This window comes from Simochromis diagramma, unplaced genomic scaffold, assembly GCF_900408965.1.
Source record: "Simochromis diagramma unplaced genomic scaffold, fSimDia1.1 OVJJ01000387.1, whole genome shotgun sequence".
Classification (NCBI taxonomy): domain Eukaryota; kingdom Metazoa; phylum Chordata; class Actinopteri; order Cichliformes; family Cichlidae; genus Simochromis; species Simochromis diagramma.
The window spans coordinates 5912823-5930493 of NW_024387152.1; the positions used below are offsets into that span (position 1 = coordinate 5912823).

Genomic DNA, 17671 nt, shown 5'->3' on the forward strand with positions numbered 1-17671 from the left:
GTTGTAAACCTGTTAGCAAACCCAAGGTTCATGTCAGAACAGACATTTAATTGCTGAGATCTTACACAATATGTACAATTCTGAAACAATCATTCATATAAAAAAAATCAGTTTTAAAATCATCTCACTACTTGTGTTATTTGCACTGAATTTATACAATAAAACATTTGTTGTTGGTCAATTTTTTTGGCATTCAGTTTCAAACACGGAAACGCTCAGATTTTCCCATATTCCCTTTTTCAATTTCTGAATACATTAGCAGCAGTTCGGAATTAAATATTAAGTTTGTGCACTGTTGTTATATACAGTGACTCATCCACAGGTCCCTATATGTTTGTTCCAAACTGGCCAACTTTCATGCAGGCCAATCAGTTTCCTTCCCTGTTTTGCTAGCATGTGGTACCCCTGTTCCTTTCAGTAGCTTCCATGCCGTTTATTTACTTTATAACAGTAATCTATACAGACCAAGCATAAAGAAATCAGTCAGAATTGGGACCTTGACCTCAAATGATCCTTAAAACAGTGTTCCCAAAGAAAACCAGATGATGAACTGGCATTCTTAAAGTCAATGGAGCACAGTTAAGTGAACCTTCATTGGCTAGATGGATCATGTATAAAATACAAATTCAAGCAGGGGCCAGAAGAGAGAAATTAACATTCCACTCTTTCCTATGGCTAGCTAATCGTGTCTTTTAAAGATATGTGATCTTTATATTTACACCTATGAACACGATGTGGAATGACGCAGGTTTCGATACAAGGACAAATACTTCAAAGAATGGGGGACGACAACTGGAGATAGTTCACCAGACAAGCATTTATGTCAGTATGTGATTTGATGAGCACACCCACCAGCCCTCCCGCATCAGGAGGGTGGACATCAGCGGATTTCACAGTTTGTCAGATACTTTGATCATATGGATACTGGACAAACATCACAGTAGAGTAAATGATGTTGTTTTCCTCAGTGGAGACACTGTGATCATTTGACAGCAGACTTAAAAGCTTCCTTTTCTGGTTGTCTGGCAGATTTAGATTTGGCACCCTCCAGCAGGGGCCTGCCGTTAAGAGTCCAGACAGTTAGTAAATTGGGCCCACAACACAAGGAGAAAAAAAAAATCAAGCTTCACAGCGGTTTCACTTTATTGACACAATATTAGTGCACACAAACCACTTTTTTTTTCTTTAAAAATACCATAAATTAGGAAGTAAACGAGGAACAATATAAAACAAGCAAGGAAAAAAAAAGTGCATGTTAACCATGGTATATACCATAAAGTCTTACACTGTAGTTTACAACCTTTTTTTTCATTGTTGTTTATGTATATTTTGTCTGCTTGTAGGTATGTGTTATGTTTTAGACATGTCTCTAGCTTGGATGGATGTGTCATGCCTTTTTGGGGGTCAGGGCTGAGATCCAGGCTGCTTCCCTGAGTTGTGTTCGGCACAAAGCGTTATACAAGCCTAACAACATGACCGTCACCAAGTGAAACAATTTTGGGGTTCATTTTTGTGCTTTTGATCATACCTGTAAATTAAATCTTAGTGAATGGTTCCGCAGCACAGCCTACAGCTATGTTATTCATTTAAGGAGGCATACAGGAGGTAAATTCAAAGGAACAAAAAAAAAGTAAACACAAAGGTCTTAGCTGCTCTAATCCCTGGATTTCCTTTCTTTTCTTCTCTCAGGAAAGGAAAAAAGCTAAATTATATTTACGAAGACTTTAAAAATATAGGGTTCTTTTTTTTGTACATTATGCCAACATTATTTTGTGGGTTAGGATGCTTAGTTCTACATATGATATGGCTGAGAAGGCTCATCTAACCAAATCCAGAAAGTTTAGCACCAAATTTCACTCTCTGCCTTTTAATATTGAAAGTCTATACACAAGAGTTACCCCACAACTTGTTAAAAATATCACTGTTGGCGATTGTTTCAGCTATTCCAGTCTAATCTGTCTGGGTGTAAATATATGGTAAAGTTAATTGACTATCTAAATATTTACATAAAAGATAAAAAGAAAAGAAAAACATAAAGCATGTCAGGGGCCATTTGAAACCACAAGGATCCTGGCTGATATGTATTGTATGTCTGAATATCTGTTATCCTATGGCAGTGAGAAGTCACTTATTTGAGGTATATTTTGTTTGCAGGTGTAGATGCAGCTTTCACACTCTGTCTAAACTTTCCTAAATATGTCACCTTAGCAAGAGAGAGAGAGAAAATAATAAAAGTGCTAGGCATTTAGTGGCCTAGCAGCAGCAGACTGCTACTGCTGGTAAGGCTAAACAAAGATACTATGTAGGAATGTCAAATAAAAATTTGAGCAGTTAGTTCATTTTTATATTCCAGTTTTGCCACCCAAACACATCTGATGCTTGTTGACATGAATCTTTTACAGCTCCTGTTAGTGCAGGATGGTTGCGGGTCCTCTCCTGTGTCCTCAGTTTGAGCACTACATCACTGCACTGGAACTGAGTAGTGCGCCTAGCATCCCTACTACTTGAAAGCACTTCATGTCACCTCCAATTCACCAAACCTGACAGCAGTCTCAGCAGAAAACCTTTTATATGACAACAGAGACTATATGTAAAATAATGTTATTATAATATGATGATTAAAAACATGGCAGGTGTATGCTTTCACCCATCCACAAACACCATGCAGGAACTCATAAAGGCCAGTTTGGCACTAATTTCTGTATCCCAGTCTAACCTCATGCTGCAATTTAAGTTTAGACCGTGGGGTTTCTGGTTTTGGGAATAGAGATGCAAAGAGAGGAGAGTCAGGGGAGCAGCCTCAGATCTCTTTTTGTTTGTTTGTTTTCTCCGTTTCTGTGTAAGCACGAGATGTCTTAGTGTTTGTGTCCATGGATGTGTCAGGACAGCCCCTTTTAGATATGCACTTCTTTCCATTAATCTGATAGCAAATGAATGTGTCACCTTCAAGTGTGAATGAGCACCCTCGCCACTTTGACATAAAAACCTCAACTGTAACCGGACAAGCTCAGCCCTCGTAGCTTTACATCTTTATGACTTGCTCAACCTTCTACCAAATGCCCCATTGGGCAAAAAAAATTGTAAAAATCTAATTTCCATAAATATTAAAATATTGTTCTACGATTCATTTTGCAATTTCCAATCCGGAGGAGCAGAAGAGAGCTCTCGTTTTTGGCACCACACACTCACCTGCTGTTAGTGATAACATTGAAAAGAACTAAATGATCAGAAGAAAATGGCAGGCCTTTTGTACTTCTCTATGGCAAAAATATCTAACACACCATGACTCTGTCTGAATGAAGCCGTGAGGAGTGGTTACGTAATGTCTAAATGACAGGGTGCCATCACTTTAACGGACTGATGAAGCCAGCAGTTTTACATATTGCATGTCTGAAAAGGGCTAAGTTTTAGTTTTTTCTTTGCTTTTCTGTTTTCATGGTTTTTGGACTGATATGAAATTTTAAAAGGAATGTTGATGCCATTAGTGTGCGTGTGTTTGAAATGCATTTGTGGGGTTTGTGTGAGAGCATGAAGATGTTTGGGCTCACTCAGTCAATAACTTGATCTCATTGGCAAGGAGGGTGTTGAAGTTGTAGGCTGGATCAGCTAGGTCTGGGAGATCAGGCAGGCTGGGGGCTGTGGACTGGCAAGGTGACGACTGGGAGGGCTCGGCCAGCTCTGGGTCGCTCTCGCTGGAAGTTGACCCCACGCTCATGTTGCAGACTGCTTCAGGCAGCGAGCCACCGCCAGAAGGCACGTTGCACACTTCGGGCTCGCTGCTGGTCTCGCTGGTGCTTGACACGACGGACAGCAGAGACATCTTGCGAGTGAGGCGGTTTGGGAGCATTGACAGGACATAGTCAGCAACAATGCCTGCTACGTCCATGCCACAGGCCTGGTCGAAAGCAATGAAGCCCACATTTGCGTTGGCCTCGCAAACCACAAACGAGCCATCGTTGAGCTGCAGGAGGTCAATGCCGCACACATCCATGCCCAGGATGTTAGACACCTTGATGGCCAGCTGCTTGCCCTCCTCACTCAGGGGGCACATCATGCCTACACCACCTGACAATTCAAGAAGGAACAATCAGGCTTATTAGTACGAACCACAATTTACAATTCTTTCACGAGACTTCATGATAGTCAAAAAGCAACTAATCTTTTATAAATCAAGAGCAATTATATAAAAAAATGACGTGGGGACAACTTAGGATCCTTTAATGTTTTCTGGTTATTTTCAATATTTAATTTCACAATTAAATACCACATCAAATTCACCCTAGAAGTGTCAAAGAGATTTGCTACAGGAATGCAGAAGACTGTGATGACTGATGTCCTAAATATGTCACAGTATATTACAGCCTCAGCTAAACTAAAACGTTCATCCTCTGACAGTGAAGATCAGTCTCCTCAGCTGGAACGCTCCAGGGTTGATTCAGGACAAGCCTGTTGATTTCGCACACTTTCCCAAAGTTAAGTTCTGAAGCATTTCTACTCGCGTATACTTTACTTATCACTAAGTTCATATTTTTTTAAAGATAATTTTTCCATTGGGAACCTAAAAGATAAAAATGATCTTTAAAAATTACGCCATATCTAAATGTAAATAATAAATAGAAGAGCTCTTGTTCTCAAACAGTGATACCACTTAACCACATGACTTTCAAACATGAGGAGAGTTTTACCATGACCGTGGAAATAATTCAGTAATTTAATGTCTGCCTACCCAAGGAGCAGTTGCTCTGCATGCGACCATCAGTGGAGCAACGCAGCATGGAGCCGATGATACGGCCGCCCACTAGGACAACCCGCACATCACGGCCGTGCGACTCCTTGACGTACTCCTGAAATAGGTAGGGGGTTTCGTGGCGGATCACGTGGCAAAGGTCCGTCAGGTGGTGTTTGTCCCGTGCCAGGAACACAGCCTTGCCTAAGCAAAGGGGACACAAGATTAAGGAAGGAAGGAAGGAAGGAAGGAAGGAAGGAAGGAAGGAAGGAAGGAAGGGCTAGTTTTTAAGGTTTATATTTTACTAGTCTGTCGAATCTAAACAGATCTATGTCATGGCGGCCTGAAGACATATAGCTGTGTTGATATTACCACACTAAAAGAATTTGCTTGCTGGGTCTGTCATTTGTGGTGTGCTAGCTGAGGGTGGAAAACCTAAAAAGCTTGGCTAACAAGTAGCTGCTTCTGCTGACCAAGTCTCATGCCAGTTCATGTCATACAAATGACAGGATACTCCTCTGAGCAGCCACAGAACTGCTTCTCACACAGGATAGAAGTTGCCTCTCTTAATTAGCACTGCTTTGCACTGTCTTCTTATTTTCAAGACCTCTGACCCCTGCTGAGGGAAAAATCATGTGGTTGCTGTGTGTCTGTGCACACCACGCAATAAAAACACAACATCAATAACGGTCTTGTGACTCCTTTAGACATGTGACCATTACGTATCTGAGAAAATACTGAGAAGGTAAGTCAGTACATCAGGCCACTTGCCAGTAACACCAAAACATCTGCTGAGACCCTTGGTGTCATCTTTGACCAACACCAGGATTTTGAATCTTTAAGCTCATTCATTTTTCTCCTGACTTTGACATTGCAGCTCACTTTTCACATGCATCTCTCAGTCCTTCATAACCCACCTCCAGTTGCTGCAGATTGCACCAAGCAAGGCTGCTAACAAAAACTAGCTGTTGCTCTCATATCACACGTATTTTTGTTTACCTTCACTGGCTGCCAGTGAAACACTAAATCCACTTTACAATCCTATTATTAACCTATAAAGCCCTACTTGGACAGGCCCCTGCTTGTATAGAAGAGCTACTGAGACCTTGTCACTGCAGCCAACTTCTCAAATCATCAGATCAGGGTCTCCTTGTCAGTAGTCTTAAATGACTACTGACAATTCCTTTTTATAGATTAAGAGAAAATTAATCTTTTCCTCATTATTTTTGGGAGTTTTTTTCCCAGGTCTATAGCAGTGTGCATGCTGGAATGAATGTGTGACCCTATGGTTGATTATGTGTCTGTATGTCAGAATGTGTATACTCATCTTTAGTCTGTGGCTTTTATTCAAACCGTGAAGCAAACTCTGTGTTTTGAAAAGCGCTATACAAATAAAGTTATTATTAATACCAGTGATTCATAATATTTTTAAAAAAGTATTTCCTTTATGTGTGCTCTTGAGAGGGAAGGGCAAAGTGAAATTCATTCGTGTCAATGGTCAACCACAGAGAGAGTAAAAACAGCCCTCCAGACGCCTAACGCCATAAAAAGGGTCAAGTTAGTGGTTGACCAGTGACTGCTTTCCTAAACAATGTGCTGTGATGGCAGCCTGGGCCAGCAAAGACCATTGTTATTCCTTCACACAATAGCAGCGACTGTCAATAACTATGAATAGGAAAGGGCTAATGGTTCAGACCGGGGCTGATCTCTTGGAAGCACAACATTAATGCCAAAGCTTCAAACCTTCCCACACAAGCCTCTTGTGTATTCAGTCAAAAAGAGGAAACTGAGATCAACTTGTTAACCATAAACTAAAATAAGTGACCGGATGACCACACTGCAAGCATTAAGAGCTTCTGTTTTGAGTTTGATGCGGCACCGCAGTGCTAATCATTTAACAGTCTGCCAGAGAATTTCATATAAGAGTGGACTGAGCTCCCATGAGGGAGTTGCAGTGTACAGATTTTGAGTTATGGCGTTGTGACCAGAATGGATGACAGGAAGTACTGGGTGATTGTTTTACCTCTGTGGCCACGTGCATTCTTCACTACCACCGGGTAGCCCAGTGGCTCAGCCTCGTCAATCATCTTCCGGAAGTTGTCGTGTCCACCTAGGAAATTTTCCACGCACGCACACACATACACAAACGGAGGACACACGTAGAATATATTAAAATGCTGTCCTTGGTTTGATAGCATGGTTCACACGTTACAGCCAACTTTGCAGGGCAGGAGAGCGAATGTAGCATGTTGCTATGGAAACAGAAATGACTCAAAACAGCGAGGCTGTAGGAGTGCTGTCCTGAGCGTTTATTTGCTGCTTGATTCATAAGAGTGGAACAGAGGAGTCAGTGAAGGAGGCATTAATGTGAAGCAGCTGACCGTATCTGACACTGATTTATAACAGCAGCCTGTAGCAACAGATGTGCTTAAGCTTTCTGTGCTCTGGCGTGAGAGGTGATTAAAATGTGTTAAAAATACATTTTTAAATAAAAAAACATGTAGAAATATTTTTAATAATATAGTCTTCATTGCTTTTCCTGTGTCTCTATGCTCCATTCAGTGAACTGAGCAGATGTGAACTACCCTGTCACGTGGCTTTTTTCCGATGCACTGCTTCACATGTGCTTTCAATGACAAGGGGTGAAAGAAGACAAAGTTCAGAGTAAGAGAGACTGGACACCAAATGTTGTTCCGATCATAAGCTGCTGAGATAGAAGAGAAAAGGAGTGAGGGGAATTTACGTCTTTTATTTTGAAAAATCAGAAGGGGAGTGTTAGGTGGGGTGTGTGCGTGTGAGTACGGTTGAGGGGGGGGGGGGGGTGTTACATAAGCTCTCCAGCTGCTCTGCATGCATCGCCTGGCCTACTGTGCAGAGAAACGGATGGAATGTAGGCCAAACACTCCCTCCGCTTTCTTTCTTTTTTCCTTTCTCTCTCACTCAGTCTGTGTCCTTTTTTCTGCTCTCACGGTGGATTTTCGTGCAAACCGCGGAGAAATATATATATATACACCTTTTCGTCTGCCGTTGATTTGTCCGAGAAAATCAACAAGAACAACGACTAAAACAGCAGCCTGTTGTTTTTGTTTGGCTATCCTGTGTTTCTTAGCACTAGTTTAAACACTGTTTTCACAGATGTTGTGAGTATTAAAACAATCAAAAGGTTTGAAGGACAACTATGTGGATTCACCCATATATGTCTGACTGCTCCACATGTATGCGGACAGAAGCCTGTGATGCAAATTATGTGATTTAAATGTAAAACACACCTGATAATGACATCACTGCTGCTTGAACAAATGCCGATTTGACTGTAGATGATGCAGTTTTACTACCTATGTGTGTGCATTTGCGTTTACTCAGACAGTATCGGTTTTGTTTTCCATTAAACTTCAGTTTCACCCGGTTTTAACATCACCGGGCAAACAGTGATGATCACTGTGACCGACACCTCACCTGGTTATCTGTGTTTATTTCTGCATTTATCTTATATGCAGTGTGGACATAGAGTCCCTGCATTATATATATGTAAGTACTTCCACAAACAATAAAATGGGGTTCGCTGCACATGTATTCATGTTATACTTAAGCCATTTTCACACACGCTGAACGAATGAACAAAATTTCTAGAGCTGAAAACAAAGGTGTAAGTGTGACCTAATCACACTGCACTGGAGCGCTTCTTAGCTAGTTTTTAACATGTTTGCTACAAAGTCTATGTGATGTTCATGTGTGAAAATAGCTTAAGGACAGTCTAGTACTGATTTACCGTAAGAGAAGGTGTCAGGAAGAGGCACCCCATGCCCAGCTAGTTCTTGAAACGTCCAAAACTTGTTGACACAGTTGAGTATGGCCTGGGGCCTGTTGATCAGCCGGCAACCCATCTTCTCCAGGTGGCGGAGCACAGTGATGTCACTATCTGACTGAACCCAGGGCGTGGGTACTCGCACCATCACCACCTGTGGGTAAGATGTCACCAATTCCTGCTCTGCTCGCAGTCCTGTAACGGTGGAGGGGAAATGACAGGAGGGGTAAATAGAGAAATGTATATTTAGAAAAACACTCCTGTGATTTGTTAAAAATTAATTCATTTATTTGATTGTTGGTCAACAACCTCATACATATATGAAGTTCTTCAGATTATTGTTCTGAGTTGCTGTACAAATGTTTGATAAATACCGTTTTCTTATCTGTTTCTGAAACTCATGGAACCAGAACCAGCAGCCGACATCTGGCCTGTTTTTTCTATTTTCAAGACAACAAATGAATGTGTCACTGTTAATAGCTCCAAATTCTTCCTGAAAGTCATATGCAACCCTAGAAACAATGTGAAAGTTCTCAGTAAGACTCCATCCATCATCTAAGTGTTTGATGACACTTTTCCTTTAGTCATCACACAAATCTAACGAGGCCGGGCCATGTGACCAGGCCAGCCACCTCCAATGCTGGTAAATTTAAGCCATTTAAACCTGCAGTACCTACTGATATAAATATGTACTTCTTGCCCATGCACATTTACAGTTACATTTACACTTCTTCCTCCTAGAGTGAGTGACAGGTATCGTTACTGACATACTGACACTTTATACTATTTTGTCCCTATGTAGGGCAGTGGGCTCGCAAAAGAAAGCTCAAGGGTAATAATCTTAAATTTAATCAAACATAAGAAAACTGTGCTTAAAAACAGCCTGATAAATCCAAGATATCTAAGATCTTAAATGTGTGGTCTTAAATGTCTGTCCTGCTGAAAGTCAAAAAGACACTGGTTTTCATTAACTTGACATCACTTTTATTATGCAAATGAGAGCTAAGTAACTATAATAGGCTAAGTGAACGCTTCTGAATGGGTCATTTCAATTCAGCTCTGAAATCATAAGCCATAAAAAACAGGGGAGAAATAAATGAAAAGGCTTGCACGTTGTGATGGGGACAATAAAGCTGGTGTTAGACAGACTTCATATTTTTTTCTATAAATGCTACAAATCCGGCTAATTTCAACATTCATTAGCCTTATGAAGCATAGCCAGGCTGTCAGATTTTTTAGGCTCAATTGCAAATGGACAGAACACTGAACTATGACAAATGTGTACCTTTGTGCTATAGCAGGAACTTCAAGTACAAAAAAGAAGCGAGGAGACACACTGAACACTAGCCCAGCACTTAGCCTCAACCATGATGTGAATTTCAGCCATCTTAGGCTCACAATAGCGGTAATGACCCTGGCTAAGATCATCAGAGGTCAAAAGAAGCTGCTGCATGCATAATAACAACCGACACCTAGCTATTAACATGCAACCCGCCTGCACAATGCACATCTTACATACACTCCTTTAGGGTCATTGTGTCCGCAGACGGGTAAAAAGAAGTGAAACGAGAAATGCAGCTGGTATGAAAGGGCTAGGTATGTTCTAGCAAACACAGAGAAAGGGAACAAGGGGAGAGAGAAAATGTGGCGCATTAAAAAAGGAGTATGAAGCCATGAAAAGAACCCCACCCCTCCCTTTCTCTCCTCCTCCTCCTCCTCCTCACAGTCTCAGTGTTAAAGCAGGAGGATTCACTATTGCTACAGCCCTATTTAGCGCTTAAGACACACTGCTCTTATTGTGCAGCCACTGAGTGCAATGTGAGTGGTGTTACAGTGAGAAGCGTCAGGGGATGTGGTCTCATGGTTTTCGACAGACAGTATCCACAGTGCTCGTCTCCATCTCCAGGGGGACCAAACAGAGACCGGCGAGGCACCCGGATGAATCATTCCTATTCATCTGTGCAATTGCTTGCGCGCGCCGCACTGACTGTCATGTGACCACTGCAAAAACTATCCGAAGTCCTGGTGTACAATAATTACAGCATGGTTTTTTGTGATATATGTATATGTATGTCAGCACTTCAAGCTTTCAGATGTTTCTGTTTGCACCGCCTCTTTGTCACTACAGACAAGTAAGGACAGGTTGAGGAGAAGCAAAGACTCAATTTGTTCAAGATGATTGTAATACAAAAAACAATTTTAAAAAAACAATAACATTATATATAACATTTTCAGTCCGCAGGACAAAGCTAACAAGCATTCTATGCATGCCACTGCAACATCACAAAGCAGGCTTACAAATGCTGTGAAAGTGTTTGGCTGTTTGTCCGGAATGCAGTCTGTGCATCCTCTTGCATTAGCCCACTGAGACAACAGTTTCTTGTGGTCTGGTTTTGGGGCAACCATGCTTTGTGTCTATTTGCAGATCTTTTATCAAAAGCACAGATCAGACAAGAACATTTAATGTAGGTCCACTGCAACATTTGGATTGTGCAGCACTTGAGGCAGACAAGATGAATCATGTGACTTACATTTTGACAAAGACAAGGCCAAACAGCTTGTCAGCAAAAACATGAAATCTGCTACTGAGAAATTCTCACACGAATTATGCCATATATATTCTATACTATTTATATAAGAGCTATCTTTTCAATTTCTCCTTCATTGCCATCCGGATGTGCTGATAAAACTAGAGCAGTTTAGATCTGGCTCTTTGTTGCTCTAGGACAGGGGTGGGGATCTCCAGGCCTCAAGGGCCAGTATCCTGCAGGTTTTAGATGTATCCTTGATCTAACACAGCTAATTTAAATGGCTAAATTACCTCCTCAACATCTCTTGACGTTCTCCAGAGGTCTGGTAATGAACTAATCATTTGATTCATGTGTATTGACCCAGGGTGATATCTAAAACCTGCAGGACACTGGAGTTCCCCACCCCTGCTCTAGGCACTGCTTCTTCTGTATGGCATGCAATGACTGTCTTTGGTGGCATGTCAGTCATGTTGTATGTCAGACAAAAATCAGAGGTGGTGGTAATGCCTCACCACCATTTCATTGTTTTTGGCTTTGTTCATCAACATCTATCAGGATCAGAAAGTATGAAATTGGAAGGGTAAAAAAAACCCAGTAATCATAGAGCAGACAGTTTTCTCTTTGGCTACTGCAACCATGCAAATTACACAGACAACTGCCGATTTGCAGAATGACCATATATAAAAAGAAAAGCTAAGCCATACTAGTCTCTACCATTCGAGGAATAACGTTTTCAGGTAGTTTTTAGGGTGTGAGTTACACAACAAGCCATAACTAAATATCTTAACTCTAGCATGCGACATAAAGATGTTGCCATGTGTTGCCATGGAAAAACTGTGAGCCTTTTTGTCAAACCTAATAAAATGCAAATTAACCCTTTCCAGGCCACATGCAAAAACATGCAAATGAGATCCTGTTGGCTAATTGACAAACAAGCCGTTTTCCTGGAGGAAAACATATGCAATCATGCAACACACCAAAAATGTTTATGCACTGTTTTTATTATCTGAAAATGCAACATTTGCTAAACACTGATAAAGTGTAACTGTTAATTTTTGCACTAAGATTCTATGAGGTAAGCACCAGAGATATGCAGCATTTCTGTGATAAAGAGCCATCACATAGCCCTTATTTAGTGCAGGAACTCACTTCTTTTATCAAATGCACAATAATTAACAACCACTCTGTGATGCATATCAAGTAAACAGCAATACTGTTCATCAAAAGGACTCTTTTCCCATAAAATGTAGAGTCTGTGATTCATAAACAGCCACACAAAAATTCTATCCAAACCCTAGTGTCTGTTGTTGCTCTTGCTCTCAGTTGGTAAATTAAGATACCGAACCTGCCTTAATGTTCCAGCTTCACTGACATGGAAGTGTTGCATTTTTCATCTCAGTAAAAGTGTGCCCACTGGCATGGATCACGGATCCAGTCTATCTTTAATTTTTTCAATCACAAGATGTGAAATGCCTCCAGTTTGCTAAATGCTGAGTTTAGCTGTGAGGGGCCACCATTCCTCATTAAAATATAATGACGTGTGTGTTGGGGTGGCTCCACTGATAGCTCCTCCTAGGGACACACTGAACTCATTAACTTTAGTGTGAAACGTGGACCTGAACCTGACCTAAAAACAAAAAAAGAAAAATGACGCAGAAATGAAGCAAGAAAACCTTTAAAACTTCTACTTGTAAAGTTGTTATCAGTTTTATGATTTTGACATTATTATGACCTAAGCTAAAAGAAGAAATGGTTTATGCCTCCTCACAGGTCAAAACTCATCCCTGGATGAGTTGTGATATGAGGGACTTTTGTTTCTCAAATGTTTTCTGTCATACAAATTTTGCTGAAATAACTTCACTGGATTTTGAGTAGGATGTACTAATATGTTCAATGTAAACTGGACATACAAATGCGTAAATTTGATCAAAACAACACACAGAAATGGAGGAACACGTAGTACTAATTACACTTACAGTGAAATATCACTTGTGTTTTCAGTGTAGAAACAAGACCAACTGCTTTGCTCTAACTCGAAATGTAGCTGTTATATCCTTAAGCGTTTGTTCCACATTTGCCTATGGCACTGCTGTGTAGGGCTGGGCCATATTATACCGTTCAGGTAATACCGGTACAATGCTAGGCAACGATGAGAAAATGAAATATTGCGATAGAATATGGGTAAAACGCGCATGCGCGGTGCCAAAAAAAACCAAAAGCACGGCGGTAACGGAGAATGAGAATGGGGAAAGCAGATTGTTGAGTGAAACGGATGAACCAGAATTAGTTTGTGAAAATGGTGCAACCTAACTGGTTTGGTGTTTGTCCGTCAGATACACAACAAAACACATTTTTGTTGTAGAACATGCAAGCGTTATTGCCGTATTTGTCGGACTAAGATGCTCGTAAATCTGGGAGTAATCTGGGTCCTAAACTCCGTCCTCTAAGGTCCCGAAGTCAAATGAACATCACTGACAGTTAAAAACTGTCTAAATTCTTCCATCTTTAATAAAACGATCAGCGTTGCTGCTTTACCAGGTGTAACTATGATGTTTAACATCCAGGCATCCATGAAAACAGAATTCATTACATTTAGTTAGAAGTTAGCAGGAAGATAGCGGAAGTTAGCTCGCTAGTTTCGCTAGTTACCTAAGCATGATATAGCATGTTCTGACTGAGAGATTTCTGAAAAAAATCAAACGTACAGCTCTGCTATCACTTCCAACATAAATGAAGACAGGAAGCTACACAGCAGTGACGTTTGTAGGGTTACTGAAGTTGGGCTAGCTGGTATTTAATGATGTGCTACGTGATCGCTAGCGACACAGCTGTGTTAGCATAACATAAACAGTGAAGCTGGAGGATGAACGCTAACACTTTTCCACTCGATAAAAGTTAACGTGAAGGTTCCTGATGATGCAGAGACAAATGCAATCGCATAGCAGGATGCTGTAAACGGACCAAATTTCAGTCAGGAGAACAACTGAGATAATCCATCCACAATAGAAGGTTAGTGATTAATATACTGCAACAACATGGGAATAGAGCAGCTGTGACAGAATACAGCATTAACGAATCAATGGTACAGAAGCGGAAGAAGCAACAAGAATGAGTTGAATAAAGTTTGATTTATCTGACTGCTTTGTTGCCTTATAATCCCGTGCACCTTATGGTCGGAAAATTCCATATTTGACTTTTTTATTTGGCACACTGCAGTTTAATGTAGCAAAGCATCTCTTTTTAACTTCAGTGGATATTATACATGGTTATGCTCAGGATATGTCAGCCCATTTCTACTGGAAATGCCTTTTGGTTAAACTTTAAACTGTTAAATGTTTATATAGCTTTAATGCACATAAAAATACAGCTGCTTGTTTAAGTGAAAATAAATGGATGGGGTTTTTTTGTGCTAGTAAAGTTGTGGAGTTGTATTTTGTCTCGCAGAAATTATATCGTCAGTTATATCGTCATCGCAAATTTTCAAATATATATCGTGATAAATATTTTTGGCCATATCGCCCTGCCCTACTGCTGTGTTATGCTAACACAAATGACAGCCCATTCGGCCTGGAAGGATACAAAAAACAAGCTATAGATACAGATATGTTAGTTGTGTTGCAACTTCAGAGAATCTGTAATCCAGTGAGCGTTAATCCATATCTTAAAAAAAAAAACCAAACAAACAACAAAACTGCATTTATTGCCAGGTGCATAAACAAAAAATGCACTACAGGATCCAAGCATCTGGCCATGTATCCTGAGGCTTCCGGTGTAGAAATCCCACAGCACAACCAATCTGTTCACTGGCTGTTAATCTGTGATGTCAAGCCAAGGCTCAGAAGACATTTACTTTAGGCAGATTACGAACTACAAGCCATGTTAACTGCCTTGCTCATGTGAAGCTTGTTAAGCTATACAGTTGGACAGCTGTCCACCTGCATTTAAAAATGTGCAGGGTACAGAGTATATATGTCGAAAATTGTTAGCTCCAGACTATATTTATCTTGGTAATTATTTTGTGGGCTGTGCTATAACATGTGTGATTATTTGTAACTTCTTAATGTAATGCCTGCCACTTAAATGCCCATCTGTTTGCATGTAAAATCCTATTTAAAGTGTAAAGCCTGGCTTGACTGAGCCGTACAATACAGCGGTTTAATGTAACAGTGCAGTAAGGGACACCCTTCCCACATTCTTAACCATTGCCATTTTTCAGCAGGCACTAATGTCAGCCTAAAATTATATGTTTTTAACATAGTCTCAATTAACATCTGTGTGTTAATTGAGACCTTCACACATCTCCTCTCATCTTGTGACATATCCCCACTTCACACCAGCCTGACAAATTCCCTGTTCGTCTGTTTGTTAGGAGCTCCTGCTGTTGCCATCACTTTATTGAGGCCTCCCTAGTCATTTCTATGAAATGTTATCCTTACATGACACTCAGAATCACGTGTGTTTCGGACAAAGCAGCTCAAAATGAAAATAAAAGAAGGAAAAAAAGTTAAAAATAGGTGATCACGTTGGTTGTATAAATATTGTAATATGTACAGAAAACCCTAAAATGCCAGAACAAGTTGATGCATGTTTATATCTGGTGGCAGTTTTCACCCTCACCGTTTCAGTATAAGGTAATAACAAAAAATCCCGATATGGGCGCCATAAAGATTTTCTTGTCATTTACCTGCATTTAGTGTGAATGTCCTATTCTTTTTCTTTTTGTTAACTATTACTCAGGGAGTCAATTTTAACTATTTTAAATGATTCAATGTTTATATACATAAAATAAAAATAAAATAAATAATAACACAACCTACAGCCTGAGCTATCAAGAGACGCAATCTGTAGCAAAATTACAACAGCTCACTGATGAATGCCTCTTATCCAATAACTAGGTCTCTGTGGTATTTAAACACATTTTTCTTTTAGCTTTTATTGCCCGGGTAATTCAGATAATTTGCAATTGCCGGGATTGCAGCGAATTCAGCGAAATTAAATCAAGCGTCATCCTTCCCCTTCTGGAGGCAGTCTAGCTGGAAAAGTAGGTTAGGCGGTCACGGCCATGCTTACACTTCGCTTCCTTGCAAACAGGCAGACCGAGCCAACCCCTCGCTCTGTATTCAAGCTGTGTGCAACCCCCTCCAAACAATTAAAGTCTACCATCTATACGGATCTCAAATAAAACAAGAAAACCAAACTATATATCGTTTTACGACCGCGCATCGATTGTGTGGTACTTGCCTAGCTGGCCCTCGCAGATCGTCAGCACGATTTGATCCATGAGGAGGTAGCGGAATTCTACGTCCTCGTCGGCGCAGTGCTCCTTCAGCGCCCGGAGGATCTGGACTTGTGGATACTCCTGGCTGATGCGCCGGTCGGTCAAGAACCAAACTCGAGAACACATTTTCACGTTGTTTGAAAAAGAAATCCGTTTGAAAATACAACAGCTGTGGGCGTGGAGGCAGTAGGTGACCGGTGGCAGCGCGGGATTCGAGGGTCAGGCGGAGATGGTCACACAATGGAGACCTCGGCGGCTACAACCACTGTTTGGACCGAACCGACTTGGACAAATAGTCTTCTTTATCACCTTTGTTTCCTTTCACTTCCTGCCATTTAGTCTTTCGCTGGTGCAGTTTGTTGAGCACACACCGAGCTAATTCGACAGCGCGAAGAGAGAACTACGGTTTTACCCGCAAAAATGTGGGGATGCAGCTCTTGCCACCAGGGCAAACAAAGCACGAGCTTTGGCGCTTTGTATTTCCGTTAGCCGGGTCAGAGCTGCTAGCAAAAAAAAAATCCCCGCGTTCACAGCGGCTGTTTAGTGCTGCAAACAGCAAAGCTGTCGGCTTTTTTACAATAAACTAACCCGAACAACTATTTTTTTCTATAGGTTTGGCTGCTATCCACGAGGTATTGGTGCTGAAAAGTGCACACGCTTCGTTTACAACTCCACTTATCCGCATGCCCGTGCACGGTTATCGGGGCCTGCCCCAAAACAAAGGTTTCGAGAGGATGTAACCAATCGCAGCTCGCGAATTGTATCACTGCCCAAAAAGCACGCGGAAGATGTGGGCGAGCCGCTATAATGCCAACCAATGAGGGAAGACTAGGGGGGCCGAGCCTGGAGGGATCGCGCGCTCCGCAGTTCAGCAAGAGACGTCTGCAGAGCGCACGAGACCGCGCACTTTCCGAACCGGTTCAGACCAGACCGGCGAGGGGGTCTGGCGAATGCCGACAGCGCTGTCTCTAAGCTGAAGTGGCAGGAAATGAAACAAGGTCATCACAAGCTACTAAATTCTCACCTTCCCTTTCTTTTATCACACACTCGGGAGATTTCTAAAGACTCCTTTTTGACAGACAAATAGTCGCTATTGTTTACCAACGCTGCTCAGGGAGCACCAACAGCTGAGAAGCGGAAGAACACCTCGGCGTGACAGGAGAGCGAAATTATGCGAATGACCCACTTCTCCTTCTCTCCCTCACAGCTCTTTGTGCTTGTGCTGTTCGTGACTGTATTATTATTAGTAGTAATATTCCTGGAGCGACTGGATAATACAAAGAAACACAAACAAACATGCATTACTTTTTATTCAATAGTCCCTACAGATT

At 41.2% G+C, this 17671-nt stretch overlaps 1 protein-coding gene across 1 annotated transcript; it reads right to left on the minus strand.

The window, feature by feature from the left end:
* Positions 1–189: 189 nt before the first annotated feature.
* On the minus strand, positions 190–17096 carry rimkla (ribosomal modification protein rimK-like family member A). Its single transcript, XM_040047462.1, has 5 exons — positions 16304–17096; positions 8496–8726; positions 6750–6836; positions 4727–4930; positions 190–4065 (listed from the first exon to the last, which is right to left on the minus strand). Exons 1-5 carry the CDS (start codon positions 16464–16466, stop codon positions 3545–3547), a joined length of 1206 nt encoding a protein of 401 aa, XP_039903396.1. The 5' UTR covers positions 16467–17096; the 3' UTR covers positions 190–3544.
* Between the last annotated feature and the right edge of the window lie 575 nt (positions 17097–17671).

Excerpts from the sequence above, each read along its gene's own strand:
- rimkla (XM_040047462.1), bottom strand. The coding sequence starts at position 16,466 with ATGTGTTCTCGAGTTTGGTTCTTGACCGACCGGCGCATCAGCCAGGAG. Across the intron at positions 6,837-8,495 it reads TCCTGACACCTTCTCTTACG|GTGGACACGACAACTTCCGG; the intron begins GTAAATCAGTAC and ends AAAATTTCCTAG. Across the intron at positions 4,066-4,726 it reads GCAGAGCAACTGCTCCTTGG|GTGGTGTAGGCATGATGTGC; the intron begins GTAGGCAGACAT and ends TTGAATTGTCAG.